Genomic DNA, 21,635 nt, shown 5'->3' with positions numbered 1-21,635 from the left:
AGTAAAAATATACACACACACACACATATATATATCTCAATGCACAGTCAGAGACTGGATGTATATATCAGAATTCTTGTACTAAATAGTCAGGTAGAAGGACACTTGTTCTTAACTAACACTGTCTACAATGACATGTAGAATACTTAAGTGACTGTAAATGCACAGCGCTGAGCAAGCAGGTATGGCCACAGTATCCATGCCAGCGCCGCGGTCCATCTCCTAAGACTGCGACCGGAACGCGATTTCGGCAGGTCCCACCTGGGGGACCCTCTTACCTCCTCCCAAAGAAGCAGCCACGCGATACTGGAGAGTGCCAGCGCCTGTGTGCCTGGGAACCGTAGCGCCTCCGCCGCAAGTACCCAGGAACTCAGCCAGAGGGAGTATGCGGCGCTGCTGGGGAGGTGTTGGAGCCGCAGGACATGAAAGTGCTAAAGCCCTTGAAGATTCTTCTAACAAAGCTCTTTTCAGGGCTACCTAGCGCAGCCCTCCCCTGTTAAGTGACCTGCAGGCACCAACTTACAAACTGAGTGCCAGTGCCCGGAGGCGGGGGTTATAGAGGAGGCCCTGCAATGCATCCTGGGAACAGTCAAAGCTTTAGCCTGTTGGTGCCTCTGGATCAAGATCCAACTCTACACCCCGATGTTTCCCTGTGGAACACAGTGTACCCCGCTGCAGAAATACAATTTATATTTGAAAGATTTTATACTATGTTTTATTTTTTGTTTGCCTTGGACACACCATCTGGAAAACATGCTACATGTTGATGAAACCCAAGGGTCCATAAAGAACCTGAAGGGGGAAATATTTTCCTTTATCCTATCAGTAGAGCGCTACATGTATTTTCTTTCTTGAAACATTGTTATATTGTCCAGTACACAGATAACACCTGGTCACATTTACAGCTGTTCTTTTCCTGCGCAGTAGGTATACAACCATTTATCCGTTTTAGTCTTTATTTGCAGACTATGACAGACACACAGCTAAATCACGGACTGATAATTGCATTAGCATAATGTAGTAAGCAGGCAACTCAGAATGAGATCCTGTATCTATTTCAAACAATATAACGACCACTACTAGTGGGGGTAGGTAGACAAAAATAAGGATAGTTGCACTGTACATATAGCACATTTAAAGCAGCAGAGTATTTTTATCAGTAAGAATTGTGCACATGTAGTTTAGAAGACACCTAAGTAAAGTTTAGCCCAGACTAGCTCTACACACTTCTCTTTATTGACACAGGGAAAGAATTTTAAGAGAAAACGCAGGTGAGACTAAACTAGAAAATAGATGGCGTAGGAAAACAGAAACGAAACTTAACCACGCAAATACATACATTATGACGAGCTGAATTCCTGTCTGTAACATCAGCAATAAAATGTTACCACAGTGTAAGAGATTTCCCTGCTCCTGTGGTCAATACTATTATATACTATCCATTCTGACAGTTCTCTGGCTAAATGTGGCAGGCTTGTAAAAGAAACAAGAGTTGCTTTACAGAACATAAAGTTGATTCAAGGAGGTTTAAAGAAAATAAAATTACAATAGTGGAACCAGACTACAGATGCTTATAAAAAGGTAGGAACGCATCTGATGAACCAAGCAGCATCCATTAACAAGAAAATCATAATGCACCAGATTTTAAGTGGAAGAAAAAAGGCCATTACAAATAAAGTAGCTATGTATTATCTTTAGTACACATTGCTCAACAGCAGTAAGCCATTATTTTACCTGACCAAGCTCTTCATTTAGGTCAGATGTGTTGACCTGTGCTCTTTGATTGCTTTCCTCATGATATAGATCAAGGTCCCAACCAATAAAAAATGAACCAAGGAATTTTTGCATCTCCACAGTCACATAAAGCGAAATAGGGATGATAAAATTATAAAGGACCAAGAATGCCAGAAAATCAGAAATGAATTTCAAAATCTGTAGGTAAAAAAAGGATTTGTATCAGTGCAAAACTAAAAGCACTACAAGGAAATATTTGATAACTGTTCTACAAAGGTTATGGATTCAATACAGCATAATGTATAATTAAATTACATGCAGAAATAATCTATAGTGTTTAGGCAATATTAAGATACTATAACAGGGAACCAGCATATGTTCCCACCTCCCTCAGACTGCTGTGTGTCATGATGGGTTGGCATACTGTATATCCAGGCAGTCATGATTCCACTAACCACAGAGACTGCTCATAATATTGAGCCCACAGGTTTGGGGGCCATGTTCATCTGAAATAATGAAATGGATAGCCCGGATTGCTCTGTGCGTGGGCAACAGTCACAATATGTATTCTTCATTTATAACATAGATAAAGCATTTCTCTTATGCAGAGGGAACTAATGGCCAAATAGCATCATTGCTTTGAATTTAAACAGTGATTAAGGGCGACATGTACTAAGCACTGATAAAAGTGGAGAGGTGAGCCAGTGGAGAAATTTTGCATGGCAACCAATCAGCTGCTCCATACAATTGTATAGTATGCAAATTAGAAATGTTACGTCAATGCTGATTGGTTGCCATGGGCAACTTCTCCACTGGCTCACTTCTCCACTTTTATCAATGCTTAGTACATGTCCCCCTTAGTGGTCTATTTATTAAGCCTTGGAGAGTGATAAAGTGGACAGAGATAAAGTACCAGCCAATTAGTTCCATACTGCCATGTCACAGGCTGTGTTTGAAAATGATAGTTAAGAGCTGATTGGCTGGCACTTTATCACCATACAAGGCTTAGTAAATAGACCCCTAAATGTATCAGCTCTTGCACTATTCATAGACAACTTGCACAAGGCATCTGAACAAAAAACAAAACATTGGAAATTGTATTAATATTGGAAGCCAAATGCAAAATATTAACATCCGTTTACCAGGGAAGTTGTGCGACATTCTGACATCTATACAAACCTTACTACTATTTCTGTCATGTTCAGTTTTCTGGTTGTACCATGGCTCATCCCATTTTCCTTCAGCTTGCCATGCATACTTTAAAATTGTACTAAGAATTGCCTCAAACAGAAGAATGATCAAATATACAAGCAGGAATGTGTTCATGGACCTGTAAGAATAAAGCAACTGCTGAAAATACTGCAAGGTTGGGCGCTACGTGAAAGTAAGAGGAATATACAAACACTGCAAGAGGCTGGAGACCCGGAGGGTCATTTACATTCAGTCTAACAAACTACATCTGCAAAAACTAAGCAGCTGCTTTACAGAACAAACACCTAACATATGTTTATAGGTTTGAGAGGTCTCAAACTAATAAATCAGATGGAATATCCCAATAAAATAAAATCACTTCTTAAAACATTACCAACTTCAGAAAAAAATGTTTAATTTAATATTTCATAAATTAAATAAAATAAAATGTAACTCTTGGTAAAATCCTTGAATACCGCTTCAGCCTTGTTCCTTAAAAACTCAGTTTAGTAAAAAACGTTGCTATAAAAGGTTGTAAATCGAGATATACCAGTTATCAAATACTGGAATTGGCATTTCCAGCTGCTTGATTTCTTAGGAACTTTTACTTTGAAAATCTACTATTGCCAATTTAAAGGGTGTTATACCCTAATATTAAAAAAAAAAAAAAAATTATACTCAAGAAAAAAAACAAGACTTTAAAACAAATAAAAAAAACCTACAATAAAAAACATTAGATTACTTCTGTAAATATACCATGTTAGTGAGCAAAAAAAAGTTTCTAACTTATTTTGAGAAGTTTTAGGTCTGTGGTAGAGTATGGATTCAGAGGTTTCCAGCTGACAGGAATGTCCACATGCTGGCAAGTATTCCATATTGTCCATGTGCCATACTGTAATACAGCGATCAGTGATACAGTTCTACACACTAATAACAAATACTAATACTATACTTGCTGACACATTAATACTATACTTGTTGACACACTAATACTATACTTGTTGACAACATAAAAGGCATTCATTGGATGTCCATAAAGTGATTACCAGGTGGGTACTTATGACTATTGTTCTTATTTTACAAAGGATATTATGGGAAAATATGATTAAACCCAAAATATTAATACTATGTGATATGATCTATACATGCTTAACATCCATATTGTAATGATGTTTGACTGCAGAGTAACTAAGAGAAAGGTGAGGACTGCAGTTTTGTACAGGGATCAGTCAATGGTTTATAAACATAAATGGGGAATACAAAGGAGGAATCATCTGCCTCATTCTTTCAATTGTTAGCATGCACATGTAGCACTAATGGTCCATTTTTCACTTGTACCTTATAAATAATACTTTATCTTTATAATACTAAATGAAACACTTTTAATGTGCAAAAGAAGACCGCTATTTCAGTTATCACAAGAGTGTCATTAATTGTAGTTTTTGTTTGCTCCTATTTCTAATAGAAAATGTAACGTAAAAGTGTCATACTTTTCCACAGCAGAACGTTTTTGTGATTTACTCTTGTAATTTAATGCCATTTTTGCCTCCATCCCCGTGTATACGGCCACTCCTGTAAAATAAACGCAAATGTAAGCACAAGCATCAGACAAGTAACAACTGTAGCATGGTATCTATTGTCTAAATCTGGACAACTATTTAGGCAAACACAAATCTGCATGAAAAACAGAATTCTAACTCTAAAGGTCCCCCTTTAAACCATTTCCACAATTATTACATCTTCATATGGGTGCTGGCAATGGTTGGCTAGGCACCAAATAGTTACTAGTGTTAACTCCTTTCCTAAGGATACAGCCTCAATCATCAGCTTGGTCCAAATGAAAGCAAGGGACTTGAAGCAGCTGCAGCTAAGAAATAATAGCAGGCTCAAACAAGTCATAGGAATGGTTCCCAAACTGTGCCTAAGCAACCTGGGGTCCTGCGAGACACCTGCATTGGTGCCCCGGGTTGGTGGTCCAGCACCAAAACAAATTATGTTTGGTCAAAGTGATAGGCAAAACCAGTGCTGGTGGCTGCCAACCAAAATATGTGTACAATTAGAACCACAACTACTGTACGTCCACCAACACATAACTGAATCTAAAGGTGACAGGTAGGCACAATTTACTTTGTTTAATATATATATATAATAAGAATTTACTTACCGATAATTCTATTTCTCGTAGTCCGTAGTGGATGCTGGGGACTCCGTCAGGACCATGGGGGATAGCGGCTCCGCAGGAGACTGGGCACAAAAGTAAAGCTTTAGAACTACCTGGTGTGCACTGGCTCCTCCCCCCATGACCCTCCTCCAAGCCTCAGTTAGGATACTGTGCCCGGACGAGCGTACACAATAAGGAAGGATTTTGAATCCCGGGTAAGACTCATACCAGCCACACCAATCACACCATATAACTTGTGATCTAAACCCAGTTAACAGCATGATAACAGAGGAGCCTCTAGAAAAAATGGCTCACTACAGCAATAACCCGATTTTTTTTTTTTTTTTTGGTAACAATAACTATGTACCAGTATTGCAGACAATCCGCACTTGGGATGGGCGCCCAGCATCCACTACGGACTACGAGAAATAGAATTATCGGTAAGTAAATTCTTATTTTCTCTGACGTCCTAGTGGATGCTGGGGACTCCGTAAGGACCATGGGGATTATACCAAAGCTCCCAAACGGGCGGGAGAGTGCGGATGACTCTGCAGCACCAAATGAGAGAACTCCAGGTCCTCCTCAGCCAGGGTATCAAATTTGTAGAATTTTACAAACGTATTTGCTCCTGACCAAGTAGCTGCTCGGCAAAGTTGTAAAGCCGAGACCCCTCGGGCAGCCGCCCAAGATGAGCCCACCTTCCTTGTGGAATGGGCTTTTACAGATTTTGTCTGTGGCAGGCCTGCCACAGAATGTGCAAGCTGAATTGTACTACAAATCCAACGAGCAATAGTCTGCTTAGAAGCAGGAGCACCCAGCTTGTTGGGTGCATACAGAATAAACAACGAGTCAGATTTTCTGACTCCAGCCGTCCTGGAAACCTATATTTCCAGGGCCCTGACAACGTCTAGCAACTTGGAGTCCTCCAAGTTCCTAGTAGCCGCAGGCACCACAATAGGTTGATTCAGGTGAAACGCTGAAAACCACCTTAGGGAGAAACTGAGGACAAGTCCTCAATTCCGCCCTGTCCGAATGGAAAATCAGATGAGGGCTTTTACAGGATAAAGCCGCCAATTCTGACACGCACCTGGCCCAGGCCAGGGCCAACAGCATGACCACTTTCCATGTGAGATATTTTAACTCCACATATTTAAGTGGTTCAAATCAATGTGACTTTTGGAACCCAAAAACTACATTTAGATCCCAAGGTGCCACTGGAGGCACAAAAGGAGGCTGTATATACAGTACCCCTTTCACAAACGTCTGAACTTCAGGGACTGAAGCTAGTACTTTTTGGAAGAAAATTGACAGGGCCGAAATTTGAACCTTAATGGACCCCCATTTCAGGCCCATAGACACTCCTGTTTGCAGGAAATGTAGGAATCGACCTAGTTGAAAATTCCTCCGTCGGGGCCTTACTGGCCTCGCACCACGCAACATATTTTCGCCAAATGCGGTGATAATGTTTTGCGGTTATATCTTTCCTGGTTTTGATCAGGATAGGAATGACTTCATCCGGAATGCCTTTCTCCTTCAGGATCCGGCGTTCAACCGCCATGCCGTCAAACGCAGTTGCGGTAAGTCTTGGAACAGACAGGGTCCTTGCTGGAGCAGGTCCCTTCTTAGAGGTAGAGGCCACGGATCCTCCGTGAGCATCTCTTGAAGTTCCGGTTACCAAGTCCTTCTTGGCCAATCCGGAGCCCGAATATAGTGCTTACTCCTCTCCATCTTATAATTCTCAGTACCTTGGGTATGAGAGGCAGAGGAGGGAACACATACACTGACTGGTACACCCACTGTGTTACCAGAGCGTCTACAGCTATTGCCGGAGGGTCCCTTGACCCAGCGCAATACTTGTCGAGTTTTATAAACATGTGGAAGACTTCTGGGTGAAGTCCCCACTTGCTGACAGTGCTATCACATGATTTTCCGCCCAGCGAAGAATCCTTGCAGCTTCTGCCATTGCCCTCCTGCTTCTTGTGTCACCCTGTCTGTTTACATGGGTGACTGCCGTGATGTTGTCCGAATGGATCAACTCCGGGTGACCTTGAAGCAGAGGTCTTGCTGAGCTTAGAGCATTGTAAATGGCCCTTAGCTTCAGGATATTTATGTGAAGTGATGTCTCCAGGCTTGATCATAAGCTCTGGAAATTCCTTCCCTGTGTGACTGCTCCCCAGCCTCGCAGGCTGGCATCCGTGGTCACCAGGACCCAGTCCTGAATGTCGAATCTGCGGCCCTCTAGAAGATGAGCACTCTGCAACCACCACAGGAGAGACACCCTTGTGCTTGGTGACAGGGTTATCCGCTGATGCATCTGAAGATGCGATCCGGACCATTTGTCCAGCAGGTCCCACTGGAAAGTTCTTGCGTGGAATCTGCCGAATGGGATTGCTTCGTAGGAAGCCACCATTTTTCCCCAGAACCCTTTCATTGATGTACTGAGACTTGGCTCGGTTATAGGAGGTTCCCGACTAGCTCGGATAACTCCCTGACTTTCTCCTCCGGGAGAAACACCTTTTTCTGGACTGTGTCCAGGATCATCCCTAGGAACAGACGACGAGTCGTCGGAATCAGCTGCGATTTTGGAATATTGAGAAACCAATCGTGCTGCCGCAACACTACCTGAGATAGTGCTACACCGACCTCCAACTGTTCCCTGGATCTTACCCTTATCAGGGAATCGTCCAAGTAAGGGATAACTAAAATTCCCTTCCTTCGAAGGAGTATCATCATTTCGGCCTTTACCTTGGTAAAGACCCGGGGTGCCGTGGACCATCCATACGGCAGCGTCTGAAACTGATAGTGACAGTTCTGTACCATAAACCTGAGGTACCCTTGGTGAGAAGGGTAAATTGGGACATGAAGGTAAGCATCCTTGATGTCCCGAGACATCATGTAGTCCCCTTCTTCCAGGTTCGCAATCACTGCTCTGAGTGACTCAATCTTGAATTTGAACCTCCGTATGTAAGTGTTCAAGATTTTAGATTTAGAATTGGTCTCACCGAGCCGTCCGGCTTCGGTACCCCAACAGTGTGAAATAATACCCCGTTCCCTGTTGCAGGAGGGGTACCTTGATTATCACCTGCTGGGAATACAGCTTGTGAATGGCTTCCAAAACTGCCTCCCTGTCAGAAGGAGACATCGGTAAAGCCGACTTTAGGAAACGGCGAGGGGGAGACGTCTCGAATTCCAATTTGTACCCCTGAGATATCACCTGAAGGATCCAGGGGTCTACTTGCGAGTGAGCCCACTGCGCGCTGAAATTCATTGAGACGGGCCCCCACCGTGCCTGATTCTGCTTGTAAAGCCCCAGCGTCATACTGAGGGCTTGGCAGAGGCGGGAGAGGGCTTCTGTTCCTGGGAACTGGCTGATTTCTGCAGCCTTTTTCCTCTCCCTCTCTCACGGGGCAGAAATGAGGAACCTTTTGCCCGCTTGCCCACGAAAAGACTGCGCCTGATAATACGGCGTCTTCTTATGTTGAGAGGCGACCTGGGGTACAAACGTGGATTTCCCAGCTGTTGCCGTGGCCACCAGGTCTGAAAGACCGACCCCAAATAACTCCTCCCCTTAATAAGGCAATACTTCCAAATGCCGTTTGGAATCCGCATCACCTGACCACTGTCGTGTCCATAACCCTCTACTGGCAGAAATGGACAACGCACTTAGACTTGATGCCAGTCGGCAAATATTCCGCTGTGCATCACGCATATATAGAAATGCATCTTTTAAATGCTCTATAGGCAATAATATACTGTCCCTATCTAGGGTATCAATATTTTCAGTCAGGGAATCCGACCACGCCAACCCAGCACTGCACATCCAGGCTGAGGCGATTGCTGGTCGCAGTATAACACCAGTATGTGTGTAAATACATTTTAGGATACCCTCCTGCTTTCTATCAGCAGGATCCTTAAGGGCGGCCATCTCAGGAGAGGGTAGAGCCCTTGTTCTTACAAGCGTGTGAGCGCTTTATCCACCCTAGGGGGTGTTTCCCAACGCACCCTAACCTCTGGCGGGAAAGGATATAATGCCAATAACATTTTAGAAATTATCAGTTGTTATCGGGGGAAACCCACGCATCATCACACATCTCATTTAATTTCTCAGATTCAGGAAAACTACAGGTAGTTTTTCCTCACCGAACATAATACCCCTTTTTGGTGGTACTCGTATTATCAGAAATGTGTAAAACATTTTTCATTGCCTCAATCATGTAACGTGTGGCCCTACTGGAAGTCACATTTGTCTCTTCACCGTCGACACTGGAGTCAGTATCCGTGTCGGCGTCTATATCTGCCATCTGAGGTAACGGGCGCTTTAGAGCCCCTGACGGCCTATGAGACGTCTGGACAGGCACAAGCTGTGTAGCCGGCTGTCTCATGTCAACCACTGTCTTTTATACAGAGCTGACACTGTCACGTAATTCCTTCCAACAGTTCATCCACTCAGGTGTCGACCCCCTAGGGGGTGACATCACTATTACAGGCAATCTGCTCCATCTCCACATCATTTTTCTCCTCATACATGTCGACACAAACGTACCGACACACAGCACACACACAGGGAATGCTCTGATAGAGGACAGGACCCTACTAGCCCTTTGGGGAGACAGAGGGAGAGTTTGCCAGCACACACCAGAGCGCTATATATATATATATACAGGGATAACCTTATATAAGTGTTTTTCCCCTTATAGCTGCTGTATTTTTAATACTGCGCATAATTAGTGCCCCCCTCTCTTTTTTAACCCTTTCTGTAGTGTAGTGACTGCAGGGGAGAGCCAGGGAGCTTCCCTCCAACGGAGCTGTGGGGGAAAATGGCGCCAGTGTGCTGAGGAGATAAGGCCGCCGAGAAGGGGGCGGAGCCTATCTCCCGTTTTTCTGTGTATTCTGGCAGGGGTTAAATTCATCCATATAGCCCAGGAGCTATATGTGATGCATTTTTTGCCATCCAAGGTGTTTTTATTGCGTCTCAGGGCGCCCCCCCCCAGCGCCCTGCACCCTCAGTGACCGGAGTGTGAAGTGTGCTGAGAGCAATGGCGCACAGCTGCAGTGCTGTGCGCTACCTTGTTGAAGACAGGACGTCTTCTGCCGCCGATTTTCCGGACCTCTTCTGTCTTCTGGCTCTGTAAGGGGGCCGGCGGCGCGGCTCTGGGACCTATCCATGGCTGGGCCTGTGATCGGTACCTCTGGAGCTAATGTCCAGTAGCCTAAGAAGCCCAATCCACTCTGCACGCAGGTGAGTTTGCTTCTTCTCCCCTTAGTCCCTCGATGCAGTGAGCCTGTTGCCAGCAGGTCTCACTGAACCTAAAAAACCTAAAACTAAACTTTTCACTAAGCAGCTCAGGAGAGGCACCTAGTGTGCACCCTTCTCGTTCGGGCACAAAAATCTAACTGAGGCTTGGAGGAGGGTCATGGGGGGAGGAGCCAGTGCACACCAGGTAGTTCTAAAGCTTTACTTTTGTGCCCAGTCTCCTGCGGAGCCGCTATCCCCCATGGTCCTTACGGAGTCCCCAGCATCCACTAGGACGTCAGAGAAATATAAATAAAAAAACAACAGGGATATCTGGGTGGCACTCAGCAGTCTTGAGTCATAAGATTATGCAAAGGTCATTTTATTAACCATGGGCCATGGTTAATAAAATGACCTTTGCATAATCTTATGACTTGAGACTGCTGAGTGCCACCCATATATCCTTGTTGTTGCATAGTGAAGTTTTCATACTCCACGAGGAGGGCACCGCAGCGTTTACAGCATTATGGACTTGAGTGCCGGACACGCCATTTTTCATATATATATATATATACACATATACACACACACACACATATATACCGTATATACTCGAGTATAAGCCAACTTTTTCAGCACTTGTTTTTGTGCTGAAAAAGCCACCTCGGCTTATACTCGAGTCAGCTTTAGTGCCAGATATGCCCCACAGTGCCAGGTGTGCCAGATATGCCCCACAGTGCTAGATACTTACCCTCCGTCGCTTCCGCGCTGTCTTCTGAAGGAGGGACACGGAGAGCGCAGCGCTCCTGTGTCCCTCCTGCATCTCCAGCGGCAGCGGCGTCTGAGTGGTAAAGGAAGTGCACGAATCGGCACTTCCTTTAACACACGCCGCTGCCGCCGGAGATGCAGGAGGGACACAGGAGAGCCGCGCGCTGCGCTCTCCGTGTCCCTCCTTCAGAAGACAGCGCGGGAGCGACGGAGGGTAAGTATCTAGCACTGTGGGGCATATCTGGCACACCTGGCACTGTGGGGCACACCTGGCACTGTGGGGCACACCTGGCACTGTGGGGCACACCTGGCACTGTGGGGCACGTCTGGCACAACTGGCACTGTGGGGCACGTCTGGCACTGTGGGGCACGTCTGGCACTGTGTGTGGGACATTTCTGGCACTGTGTGTGGGGCATATCTGGCACTGTGTGTGGGGCATATCTGGTACATCTGGCACTGTGGGGCATATCTGGCACTGTGGGGCATATCTGGCACTGTGGGGCATATCTGGCACTGTGGGGCATATCTGGCACTGTGGGGCATATCTGGCACTGTGGGGCATATCTGGCACTAGGAGAGGTCTGTGTACGGGTAGAGCTGCATTTCCCACCCTAAGCTTATACTCGAGTCAATAAGATTTCCCGGGTTTTTGTGGTAAAATTAGGTGCCTCGGCTTATATTCGGGTCGACTTATATATATATATATATATATATATATATATATAAAAAAGGTATATATATATATATATATATATATATATAAAAAAGGTATATATATATATATATATATATATATATATATATATGTATATATATATTTTTTTTTTCATTTATCAATAAGAACCTTTTGGATTAGGGTGCCTTGAAAAAATGCTGCTACTCTAGGGTGCAGTGATTCAAGAAAGTTTGGAACCAGTGGAATAGGCAGATCAAACCATCAGTTCCATGGCTGTAATTTAAAAGTCTAGCTTGATGTAGGCTCTTTACTTGAACCCGCTGTAAATTGTGCTAACTAGGGACAATAGTAATAGCGTGCGATGTAAAGGCTGTTCAGAATTTTCTGCGTGTTTACCCATATTTTAAAAGCGAATCAGTCATAAGACAAAACCTGCTTTAAAAATACAGAAAGACTCGCAGAAAATCGTAAACACTATTAAATACTGCCCAATGTATGTTACGATCACAATTGACAGGGCAAAGTAACACCCTCTAACTTTGACCCAAGAAAGAAAGATGACTGCTTCGGCTTTACATCAAAGTGTTAGGTTACACTTTAATACTGTATATCTCCAACCAGTCTTGACCAAAAAACATACCAAAAATTTCCTTTGTGTTTTTCAGCCTTGCTCCACGAAGCAACAAATTTTCTGGTCCAAGAGGCCTTAAAAAAAAAAAAAAAAGCATACATTTTAAACAAGTCACACTGACATATTTAAGTATGCTATATCATATTTTAGTTGCTTTTGATGACTGCAGATACCCTCAACAATTGCTCCTCTGTAAGATCACTAATGTGAAATTGAACACAAATCAGTTGTTGTTCTTTTGCATTAAAGTTTAAATGAAAAAAAAAATGCATCCTGCTTATTATAAGAATACTGTGAAACATTTCTATGTATTAGAAACCTTGATCAACCATGTTTTAATGCTTTCCACCATTAACAATCCAAAGTTATCAGGCTTTGATATGATTTATTCAACATATTTCAATAAAATATATATTTTTACTGCTTGTTATTCAGTTTACATATGAAAAAAAAAAATAAGATTTTACTCACCGGTAAATCTATTTCTCGTAGTCTGTAGTGGATGCTGGGGACTCCGTAAGGACCATGGGGAATAGACGGGCTCCGCAGGAAACTGGGCACTCTATAAGAAAGATTTAGTACTATCTGGTGTGCACTGGCTCCTCCCTCTATGCCCCTCCTCAAGACCTCAGTTAGGATACTGTGCCCGGAAGAGCTGACACAATAAGGAAGGATTTTGAATCCCGGGTAAGACTCATACCAGCCACATCAATCACACCGTATAACTCGTGATATTATACCCAGTTAACAGTATGAAATATAACTGAGCCTCTCAACAGATGGCTCAACAATAACCCTTTAGTTAGGCAATAACTATATACAAGTATTGCAGACAATCCGCACTTGGGATGGGCGCCCAGCATCCACTACGGACTACCAGAAATAGATTTACCGGTGAGTAAAATCTTATTTTCTCTGACGTCCTAGTGGATGCTGGGGATTCCGTAAGGACCATGGGGATTATACCAAAGCTCCCAAACGGGCGGGAGAGTGCGGATGACTCTGCAGCACCGAATGAGAGAACTCAAGGTCCTCCTCAGCCAGGGTATCAAATTTGTAGAATTTAGCAAACGTGTTTGCCCCTGACCAAGTTGCAGCTCGGCAAAGTTGTAAAGCCGAGACCCCTCGGGCAGCCGCCCAATATGAGCCCACCTTCCTCGTGGAATGGGCTTTCACTGATTTAGGATGCGGCAATCCAGCCGCAGAATGCGCCAGCTGAATTGTGCTACAAATCCAGTGAGCAATAGTCTGCTTAGAAGCAGGAGCACCTATTTTGTTGGGTGCATACAGGATAAAAAGCGAGTCAGTTTTCCTGACTCCAGCCGTCCTGGAAACATAAATTTTCAAGGCCCTGACTACGTCCAGTAATTTGGAATCCTCCAAGTCCCTAGTAGCCGCAGGCACCACAATAGGTTGGTTCAAGTGAAAAGCTGATACCACCTTAGGGAGAAACTGGGGACGAGTCCTCAATTCTGCCCTATCCATATGGAAAATCAGATAAGGGCTTTTACATGACAAAGCCGCCAATTCTGACACACGCCTGGCCGAAGCCAAGGCCAATAACATGACCACTTTCCACGTGAGATATTTCAGATCCACAGTTTTAAGTGGTTCAAACCAATGGGATTTTAGGAAACTCAACTCCACATTGAGATCCCAAGGTGCCATAGAAGGCACAAAAGGGGGCTGAATATGAAGCACTCCCTTTACAAAAGTCTGAACTTCAGGCAGTGAAGCCAGTTCTTTCTGGAAGAAAATCGACAGAGCCGAAATCTGGACCTTAATGGAACCCAATTTTAGGCCCATAGTCACTCCCGACTGTAGGAAGTGCAGAAAACGACCCAGCTGAAATTCCTCTGTAGGTGCCTTCCTGGCCTCACACCACGCAACATATTTTCGCCAAATGCGGTGATTATGTTTTGCGGTTACTTCTTTCCTGGCTTTTATCAGCGTAGGAATGACTTCCTCCGGAATGCCCTTTTCCTTTAGGATCCGGAATTCAACCGCCATGCAGTCAAACGCAGCCGCGGTAAGTCTTGGAACAGACAGGGCCCCTGCTGTAGCAGATCCTGTCTGAGTGGTAGAGGCCATGGGTCCTCTGATAACATTTCTTGAAGTTCTGGGTACCAAGCTCTTCTTGGCCAATCCGGAACCACGAGTATCGTTCTTACTCCTCGCTTTCTTATTATTCTCAGTACCTTTGGTATGAGAGGCAGAGGAGGGAACACATAAACCGACTGGTACACCCACGGTGTCACTAGAGCGTCCACAGCTATCGCCTGAGGGTCCCTTGACCTGGCGCAATATCTCTTTAGCTTTTTGTTGAGGCGGGACGCCATCATGTCCACCTGTGGCCTTTCCCAACGGTTTATCAACAGTAGGAAGACTTCTGGATGAAGTCCCCACTCTCCCGGGTGTAGGTCGTGTCTGCTGAGGAAGTCTGCTTCCCAGTTGTCCACTCCCGGAATGAACACTGCTGACAGTGCTAGTACGTGATTTTCCGCCCATCGGAGAATCCTTGTGGCTTCTGCCATCGCCATCCTGCTTCTTGTGCCGCCCTGTCGGTTTACATGGGCGACTGCCGTGATGTTGTCTGATTGGATCAGAACCGGCTGGTTTTGAAGAAGGGGCCTTGCCTGACTTAGGGCATTGTAAATGGCCCTCAGTTCCAGAATATTTATGTGTAGGGACGACTCCTGACTTGACCAAAGTCCCTGGAAATTTCTTCCCTGTGCGACTGCACCCCAGCCTCGAAGGCTGGCATCCGTGGTCACCAGGACCCAGTCCTGTATGCCGAATCTGTGGCCCTCTAGAAGATGAGCACTCTGCAGCCACCACAGTAGAGACACCCTGGTCCTTGGAGACAGGGTTATCAGTTGATGCATCTGAAGATGCGATCCCGACCACTTGTCCAAGAGGTCCCACTGGAAGGTCCTTGCATGGAACCTGCCGAATGGAATTGCTTCGTATGAAGCCACCATTTTTCCCAGGACTCGTGTGCAGTGATGCACCGATACCCGTTTTGGTTTTAGGAGGTCTCTGACTAGAGATGACAGCTCCTTGGCTTTCTCCTGCGGGAGAAACACTTTTTTCTGTTCTGTGTCTAGAATCATCCCCAGGAACAGTAAGCGTGTGGAAGGAACCAGTTGTGACTTTGGAATGTTTAGAATCCAGCCATGCTGTTGTAGCACTTCCCGAGATAGTGCTACTCCGACCAGTAACTGCTCCCTGGACCTCGCCTTTATTAGGAGATCGTCCAAGTACGGGATAATTAAAACTCCCTTTTTTCGAAGGAGTATCATAATTTCTGCCATTACCTTGGTAAACACCCTCGGTGCCGTGGACAGTCCAAACGGTAGTGTCTGGAATTGGTAATGGCAATCCTGTACCACAAATCTGAGGTACTCCTGGTGAGGAAGGTAAATGGGGACATGCAGGTAAGCATCCTTGATGTCCAGGGATACCATGTAATCCCCCTCGTCCAGGCTTGCAATAACCGCCCTGAGCGATTCCATCTTGAACTTGAATCTTTTTATGTATGTGTTCAAGGATTTCAAATTTAAAATGGGTCTCACCGAACCGTCCGGTTTCGGTACCACAAACAGTGTGGAATAGTAACCCCGTCCTTGTTGAAGTAGGGGTACCTTGACTATCACCTGCTGGGAATACAGCTTGTGAATTGCCTCTAGTACAGCCTCCCTGCCCAAGGGAGTTGTCAGTAAGGCCGATTTGAGGAAACGGCGGGGGGGAGGCGCCTCGAATTCCAGCTTGTACCCCTGAGATACTACTTGAAGGATCCAGGGATCCACCCGTGAGCGAACCCACTGATCGCTGAAATTTTTGAGGCGGCCCCCCACCGTACCTGGCTCCGCCTGTGGAGCCCCACCGTCATGCGGCGGATTTGGAAGAAGCGGGGGAGGACTTTTGTTCCTGGGAACCTGCTGTGTGTTGCAGCTTTTTTCCCCTTCCTCTGCCTTTAGACAGAAAGGACCCGCCTTTTCCCCGCCTGTTTTTCTGGGGTCGAAAGGACTGTACCTGATAATACGGCGCTTTCTTAGGCTGTGAGGGGACATGGGGCAAAAATGCTGACTTCCCAGCTGTTGCTGTGGAAACAAGGTCTGAGAGACCATCCCCGAATAACTCCTCACCCTTATAAGGCAAAACTTCCATGTGCCTTTTAGAATCTGCATCCCCTGTCCACTGCCGAGTCCATAAGCCTCTCCTAGCAGAAATGGACAAAGCACTTATTCTAGATGCCAGCCGGCAGATCTCCCTCTGTGCATCTCTCATGTACAAGACTGAGTCTTTTATATGCTCTACGGTTAGCAATATAGTGTCCCTGTCTAGGGTGTCAATATTTTCCGACAGGGAATCTGACCAAGCAGCAGCAGCACTGCACATCCACGCTGAAGCAATAGCTGGTCTCCGTATAACACCAGTGTGTGTATATATAGACTTTAGGATAGCCTCCTGCTTTCTATCAGCAGGTTCCTTTAGGGCGGCCGTATCCGGAGACGGTAGTGCCACCTTTTTAGACAAACGTGTGAGCGCTTTATCCACCCTAGGGGGAGTTTCCCAACGTGACCTATCCTCTGGCGAGAAAGGGAACGCCATTAGTAATTTTTTTGAAATCACCAATTTTTTATCGTGGAAAGCCCACGCTTCTTCACACACTTCATTTAATTCTTCAGATGGGGGAAAAACTATTGGTAGTTTTTTCTCCCCAAACATAATACCCTTTTTTGAGGTACCTGGGTTTATATCAGAAATGTGTAATACCTCTTTCATTGCCTCAATCATGCAACGAATGGCCCTAGTGGACATTAAATTTGACTCATCGCCGTCGACACTGGTATCAGTATCCGTGTCGACATCTGTGTCTGCCATCTGAGTTAGTGGGCGTTTCAGAGCCCCTGATGGCCTTTGAAGTGTCTGGGCAGGCACGAGCTGAGAAGCCGGCTGTCCCGCATTTGGCATGTCGTCAAATTTTTTATGTAAGGAGTCGACACGCGCACGTAATTCCTTCCATAAATCCATCCACTCAGGTGTCTGCCCCGCAGGGGGTGACATCACATTTATAGGCATCTGCTCCGCCTCCACATAAGCCTCCTCATCAAACATGTCGACACAGCCGTACCGACACACCGCACACACACAGGGAATGCTCTTAAAGGAGACAGGACCCCACAAAAGCCCTTTGGGGAGACAGAGAGAGAGTATGCCAGCACACACCAGAGCGCTATATAATGCAGGGACTAACTGAATTATGTCCCCTTATAGCTGCTATAAGTTATACTGCGCCTAAATTTAGTGCCCCCCCCTCTCTTTTTTACCCTTTCTGTAGTGTAGACTGCAGGGGAGAGTCAGGGAGCTTCCTTCCAGCGGAACTGTGAGGGAGAAATGGCGCCAGTGTGATGAGGGAGATGGCTCCGCCCCTTTTTCGGCTGACTTTTCTCCCGCTTTTTTCTGTATTCTGGCAGGGGTAATTACCACATATATAGCCTCTGGGGCTATATATTGTGGTTATTTTGCCAGCCAAGGTGTTTTTATTGCTGCTCAGGGCGCCCCCCCCCCCCAGCGCCCTGCACCCTCAGTGACCGGAGTGTGAAGTGTGTATGAGCAATGGCGCACAGCTGCAGTGCTGTGCGCTACCTTGGTGAAGACTGAAGTCTTCTGCCGCCGATTTTCCGGACCATCTTCATGCTTCTGGCTCTGTAAGGGGGACGGCGGCGCGGCTCCGGGAACGAACACCAAGGACGGGTCCTGCGGTCGATCCCTCTGGAGCTAATGGTGTCCAGTAGCCTAAGAAGCCCAAGCTAGCTGCAAGCAGGTAGGTTCGCTTCTTCTCCCCTTAGTCCCTCGTTGCAGTGAGCCTGTTGCCAGCAGGTCTCACTGTAAAATAAAAAACCTAACATATACTTTCTTTCTAGGAGCTCAGGAGAGCCCCTAGTGTGTATCCAGCTCGGCCGGGCACAGAAATCTAACTGAGGTCTGGAGGAGGGGCATAGAGGGAGGAGCCAGTGCACACCAGATAGTACTAAATCTTTCTTATAGAGTGCCCAGTCTCCTGCGGAGCCCGTCTATTCCCCATGGTCCTTACGGAGTCCCCAGCATCCACTAGGACGTCAGAGAAATATTAAAACAAAGTACACTCACAGAGCTCTCAATAGGGGTGGTATTCATGTGACCGGCGGTCGGGAGACCGACAGTCACATGACCTCCTCCACCATCCCGACCCCTCACTATCCCGATGGTCGGCATGCCGACCAACAGGGACTATTTCCACTCGTGGGTGTCCACGACACCCATAGAGTGGGAAGAGAACCCGTGGCGACTGCAGGTCGCCACGAGCCCGCAGCGAGCCCACAAGGGGCTTGCTGCACACGCCCCTCCCCGCCGGGATCCCGGCGTCGGTATGCTGCCGGGATCCCGGCGTCGGTAAGCTGACCGGCGATCTCCTGACCGCCGGTCAGCCATACTACACCCCTCAATAGGACTGAAGGTTTTGAACTGAAATAAACATAAAGGATATTAAACCATGAAGTGTTTCTCTGTGTATTGTCTCTTTAAATGTGTTTGAGGAGTTTACGCTTTGAGATTGTGAAAATATTAATTGTGGTTTTCTCCTGTCCCATAGGATTGTTAGGGAAGGAGTTGATGGAGTCTTAGATGATGATAGGCAGATATTGTACCTCTCCGATCTTGTTCACCCTTCCTACATCTCCGTTGTGCATGTTAATTTATTGCATAGGTTCAGCTCACTCAAATGAAGACCACAATTAACAAAAATGTGAATAATGTACAAGAGGATTCACGGTGCCGTGCCTGTAGTAACAGCATAATAAAAAAATAAAAAAACAAACACATTGGTTTTCAAAAACATGGGTTTTAACCATGGATTAAACCAACCAACCCTTTTATGAGAGAATCACAGATGCCAAGTCGGCATGGCATTATTGTAGATTAGGAGGCAAAACGCCTCCAAATTATAAATGTTAACATGGTAAATGCTATTCGGAATTTTAGTACATAATTTGAAAGTGCATGGAACACCGTTTATTTTCAATTGGTTTTAAATACGATATTGTCCAGATGGCAGCCTTCATTCGGGATACATATTTGTAGTCGATTTCTGAAGTTTGGCTCATCACTCAGCAGGTCATTTCCAGCGCTATCGCTGCAATTTCTTGACGAAGCTCACTTTTATTTGTCAGGCAACATTAACAAGCAGGTTTCAAGGGAAAGGGAAGAATTGGACTTGGTGTAGCGCACTCAAACAAAATATTCTTATCTAAAATATAACTTTTATTATTATTTTTATTTAAAAAGCCAAGTACTGTGAAATATTAAAATGTATAGAGACAAATGTGAGACAAAGTGCAACATATAATGTTAAAAACCCACACTCTCAGATTCCACTGTGCTGTGCAATGTCTTATATGTATATATTAAATATATTTCAGGTTCTATGACCTTTATATATCAGAGAATTGGTGCTGTCAGAATGTGATCCTGATATTTAGTTAGATGCAGAACTTGCCTGAGTTTTACATCAATATTACATTATTTATTGGTTTATATTGAAAACCTTTCCTGTGACTGATCTGCTGGATACCAACTTGCTCCTAGTGATGCCGCCAAATTGTCCTGTATATTCAGTATGTCCTTCTTAGGGGATAACTTATGTATAACCGTGTATATGTTACATTATATCCTTTGGTAGGACCTTCATACAACAATTCCCAAGAGACAAGGCTCCCCGCTCTCAGTCTCAGCTGTCAGCGCACTTTTGTTCTATCTTTATGAACCCCACATATATTGCTGTATTGATGGCTTACTGATAATTTCCACAGTCAGTGCTTGAAACTGATTTGTAGACAAGAATTTTTTTAGCTTGTAATGATGGGGTTCATAATCCAGTGCTACAAGGAAAATCCAACTTTACTTGAAATTACATTCTGCGCTCTCAGTCTTGGCTGTCAGCGCTTGTTGATATTCTTCGACCTACTTAATTTGCATATCCAAATTCCTAATAGCAAGTATGGTAGTCTTCCTGTAAGTGGGAGCCTGTCTATCACTATATGAACTTTAGCAGTGATGCCCAAGGGCTTCCTTATAATTTTCTAATATCTCTGTTAATTTGTGCTCTCGGTCTATGCTGTCAGCACTCCTAATAACATAGGGGGAGATATTGTATGAAGAAAGATAGCTCATACGCTTTAGAGATGGCTTCGTTTATCTCAGACAGATCAGTTCTAATCATGTATTGTAGAACAGGCAAGTGCACTTTAATTTGCATGTCACAATGTGATATATCTGATACCCATGTCAGTCTTGTCAGGTGTACATATTCATTATACTGCCTGCAAATGGATATAGTAATTTTGTGCCAGGGACTAGAATCTCTAATAGAGTCTTAAACAGTTATATTCTCAATCTTTATTAGTCAATGCACTCTATTTCTACTATCAGCATTGGGAGTTGGTCTATAGATGGAAGATTACTATAATAATAACAGTTTTGCATGTATAACGTATCATACAATTATTGTTAACATCAGATTGTTTATACCCATCTTTCAACCATAATGATCCACAAAGGCTTCCCAGACTATATGGGGGGTATCGGATTAAGTATATTCAGGAGAAATTAGTTAGTACCCATTAGGTTGCCCCTTTGATTATTCTATTAGTGTATAATAAATCTGGGAGTTGTGTATAACTTCAGTGCTTTACACTTCAGTGCTTTACACTGTATGAGCCTTATCAGGCACAAGTAAAGGATGTGCTGCTTTAAGGTGGATACAGTTACTAAATGTTGCAATAAATTGATACTATTGCACTAAAGCTACCATACTGTGAGATTTTTATCAGAGCTTGGTAGCTGTGCTGTTGCTTCAGATGTGAATGAGTCATATGCTTCCTCAAAGCTGATACAATTGCCACACGCTGTAGCTCATTGATACTGTTGCACTTAAACTACTATATTGAGATTCTTTATCTAAGTATGGTAACTGTGATGTTATTTCATAGAATTGTAAAGTTTAAATAAGGAAACTCCATTTGCTATATAATAGGCAGGTTAAGTATCACTCCATAACTGGGCTGCCTTGTGCTGGATATGTAATAATTGTATTACCGCACCTGGAGACTAATCTATCCACATTTCTAACTGAGGGCTAGTCTAAACACATTGCTGACTGCAAGCTAATCTATACACGTTTCTAACTAAAGACTAATC

At 44.7% G+C, this 21,635-nt stretch overlaps 1 protein-coding gene across 6 annotated transcripts in view; it reads right to left on the bottom strand.

Moving 5' to 3' along the window:
- ATP11B (ATPase phospholipid transporting 11B (putative)) overlaps positions 1 to 21,635 on the bottom strand; it is a 264,318-nt gene that overhangs the window by 77,347 nt on the left and 165,336 nt on the right. For all 6 annotated transcript variants that reach the window (XM_063916334.1, XM_063916335.1, XM_063916336.1 and 3 more), the window contains exons 9-12: positions 12,405 to 12,469; positions 4,416 to 4,497; positions 2,914 to 3,064; positions 1,735 to 1,932 (exon numbers count right to left, since the gene is read on the bottom strand). In XM_063916334.1, the coding sequence (XP_063772404.1) occupies positions 1,735 to 1,932; positions 2,914 to 3,064; positions 4,416 to 4,497; positions 12,405 to 12,469 (496 nt within the window). The remainder of the gene's footprint in view (positions 1 to 1,734; positions 1,933 to 2,913; positions 3,065 to 4,415; positions 4,498 to 12,404; positions 12,470 to 21,635) is intronic.

This window comes from Pseudophryne corroboree, chromosome 4 (genome assembly GCF_028390025.1).
Source record: "Pseudophryne corroboree isolate aPseCor3 chromosome 4, aPseCor3.hap2, whole genome shotgun sequence".
Lineage (NCBI taxonomy): Eukaryota > Metazoa > Chordata > Amphibia > Anura > Myobatrachidae > Pseudophryne > Pseudophryne corroboree.
The sequence above is the reverse complement of the archived record's forward strand: the minus strand, read 5'-3'. Positions and strand labels throughout refer to the sequence as shown.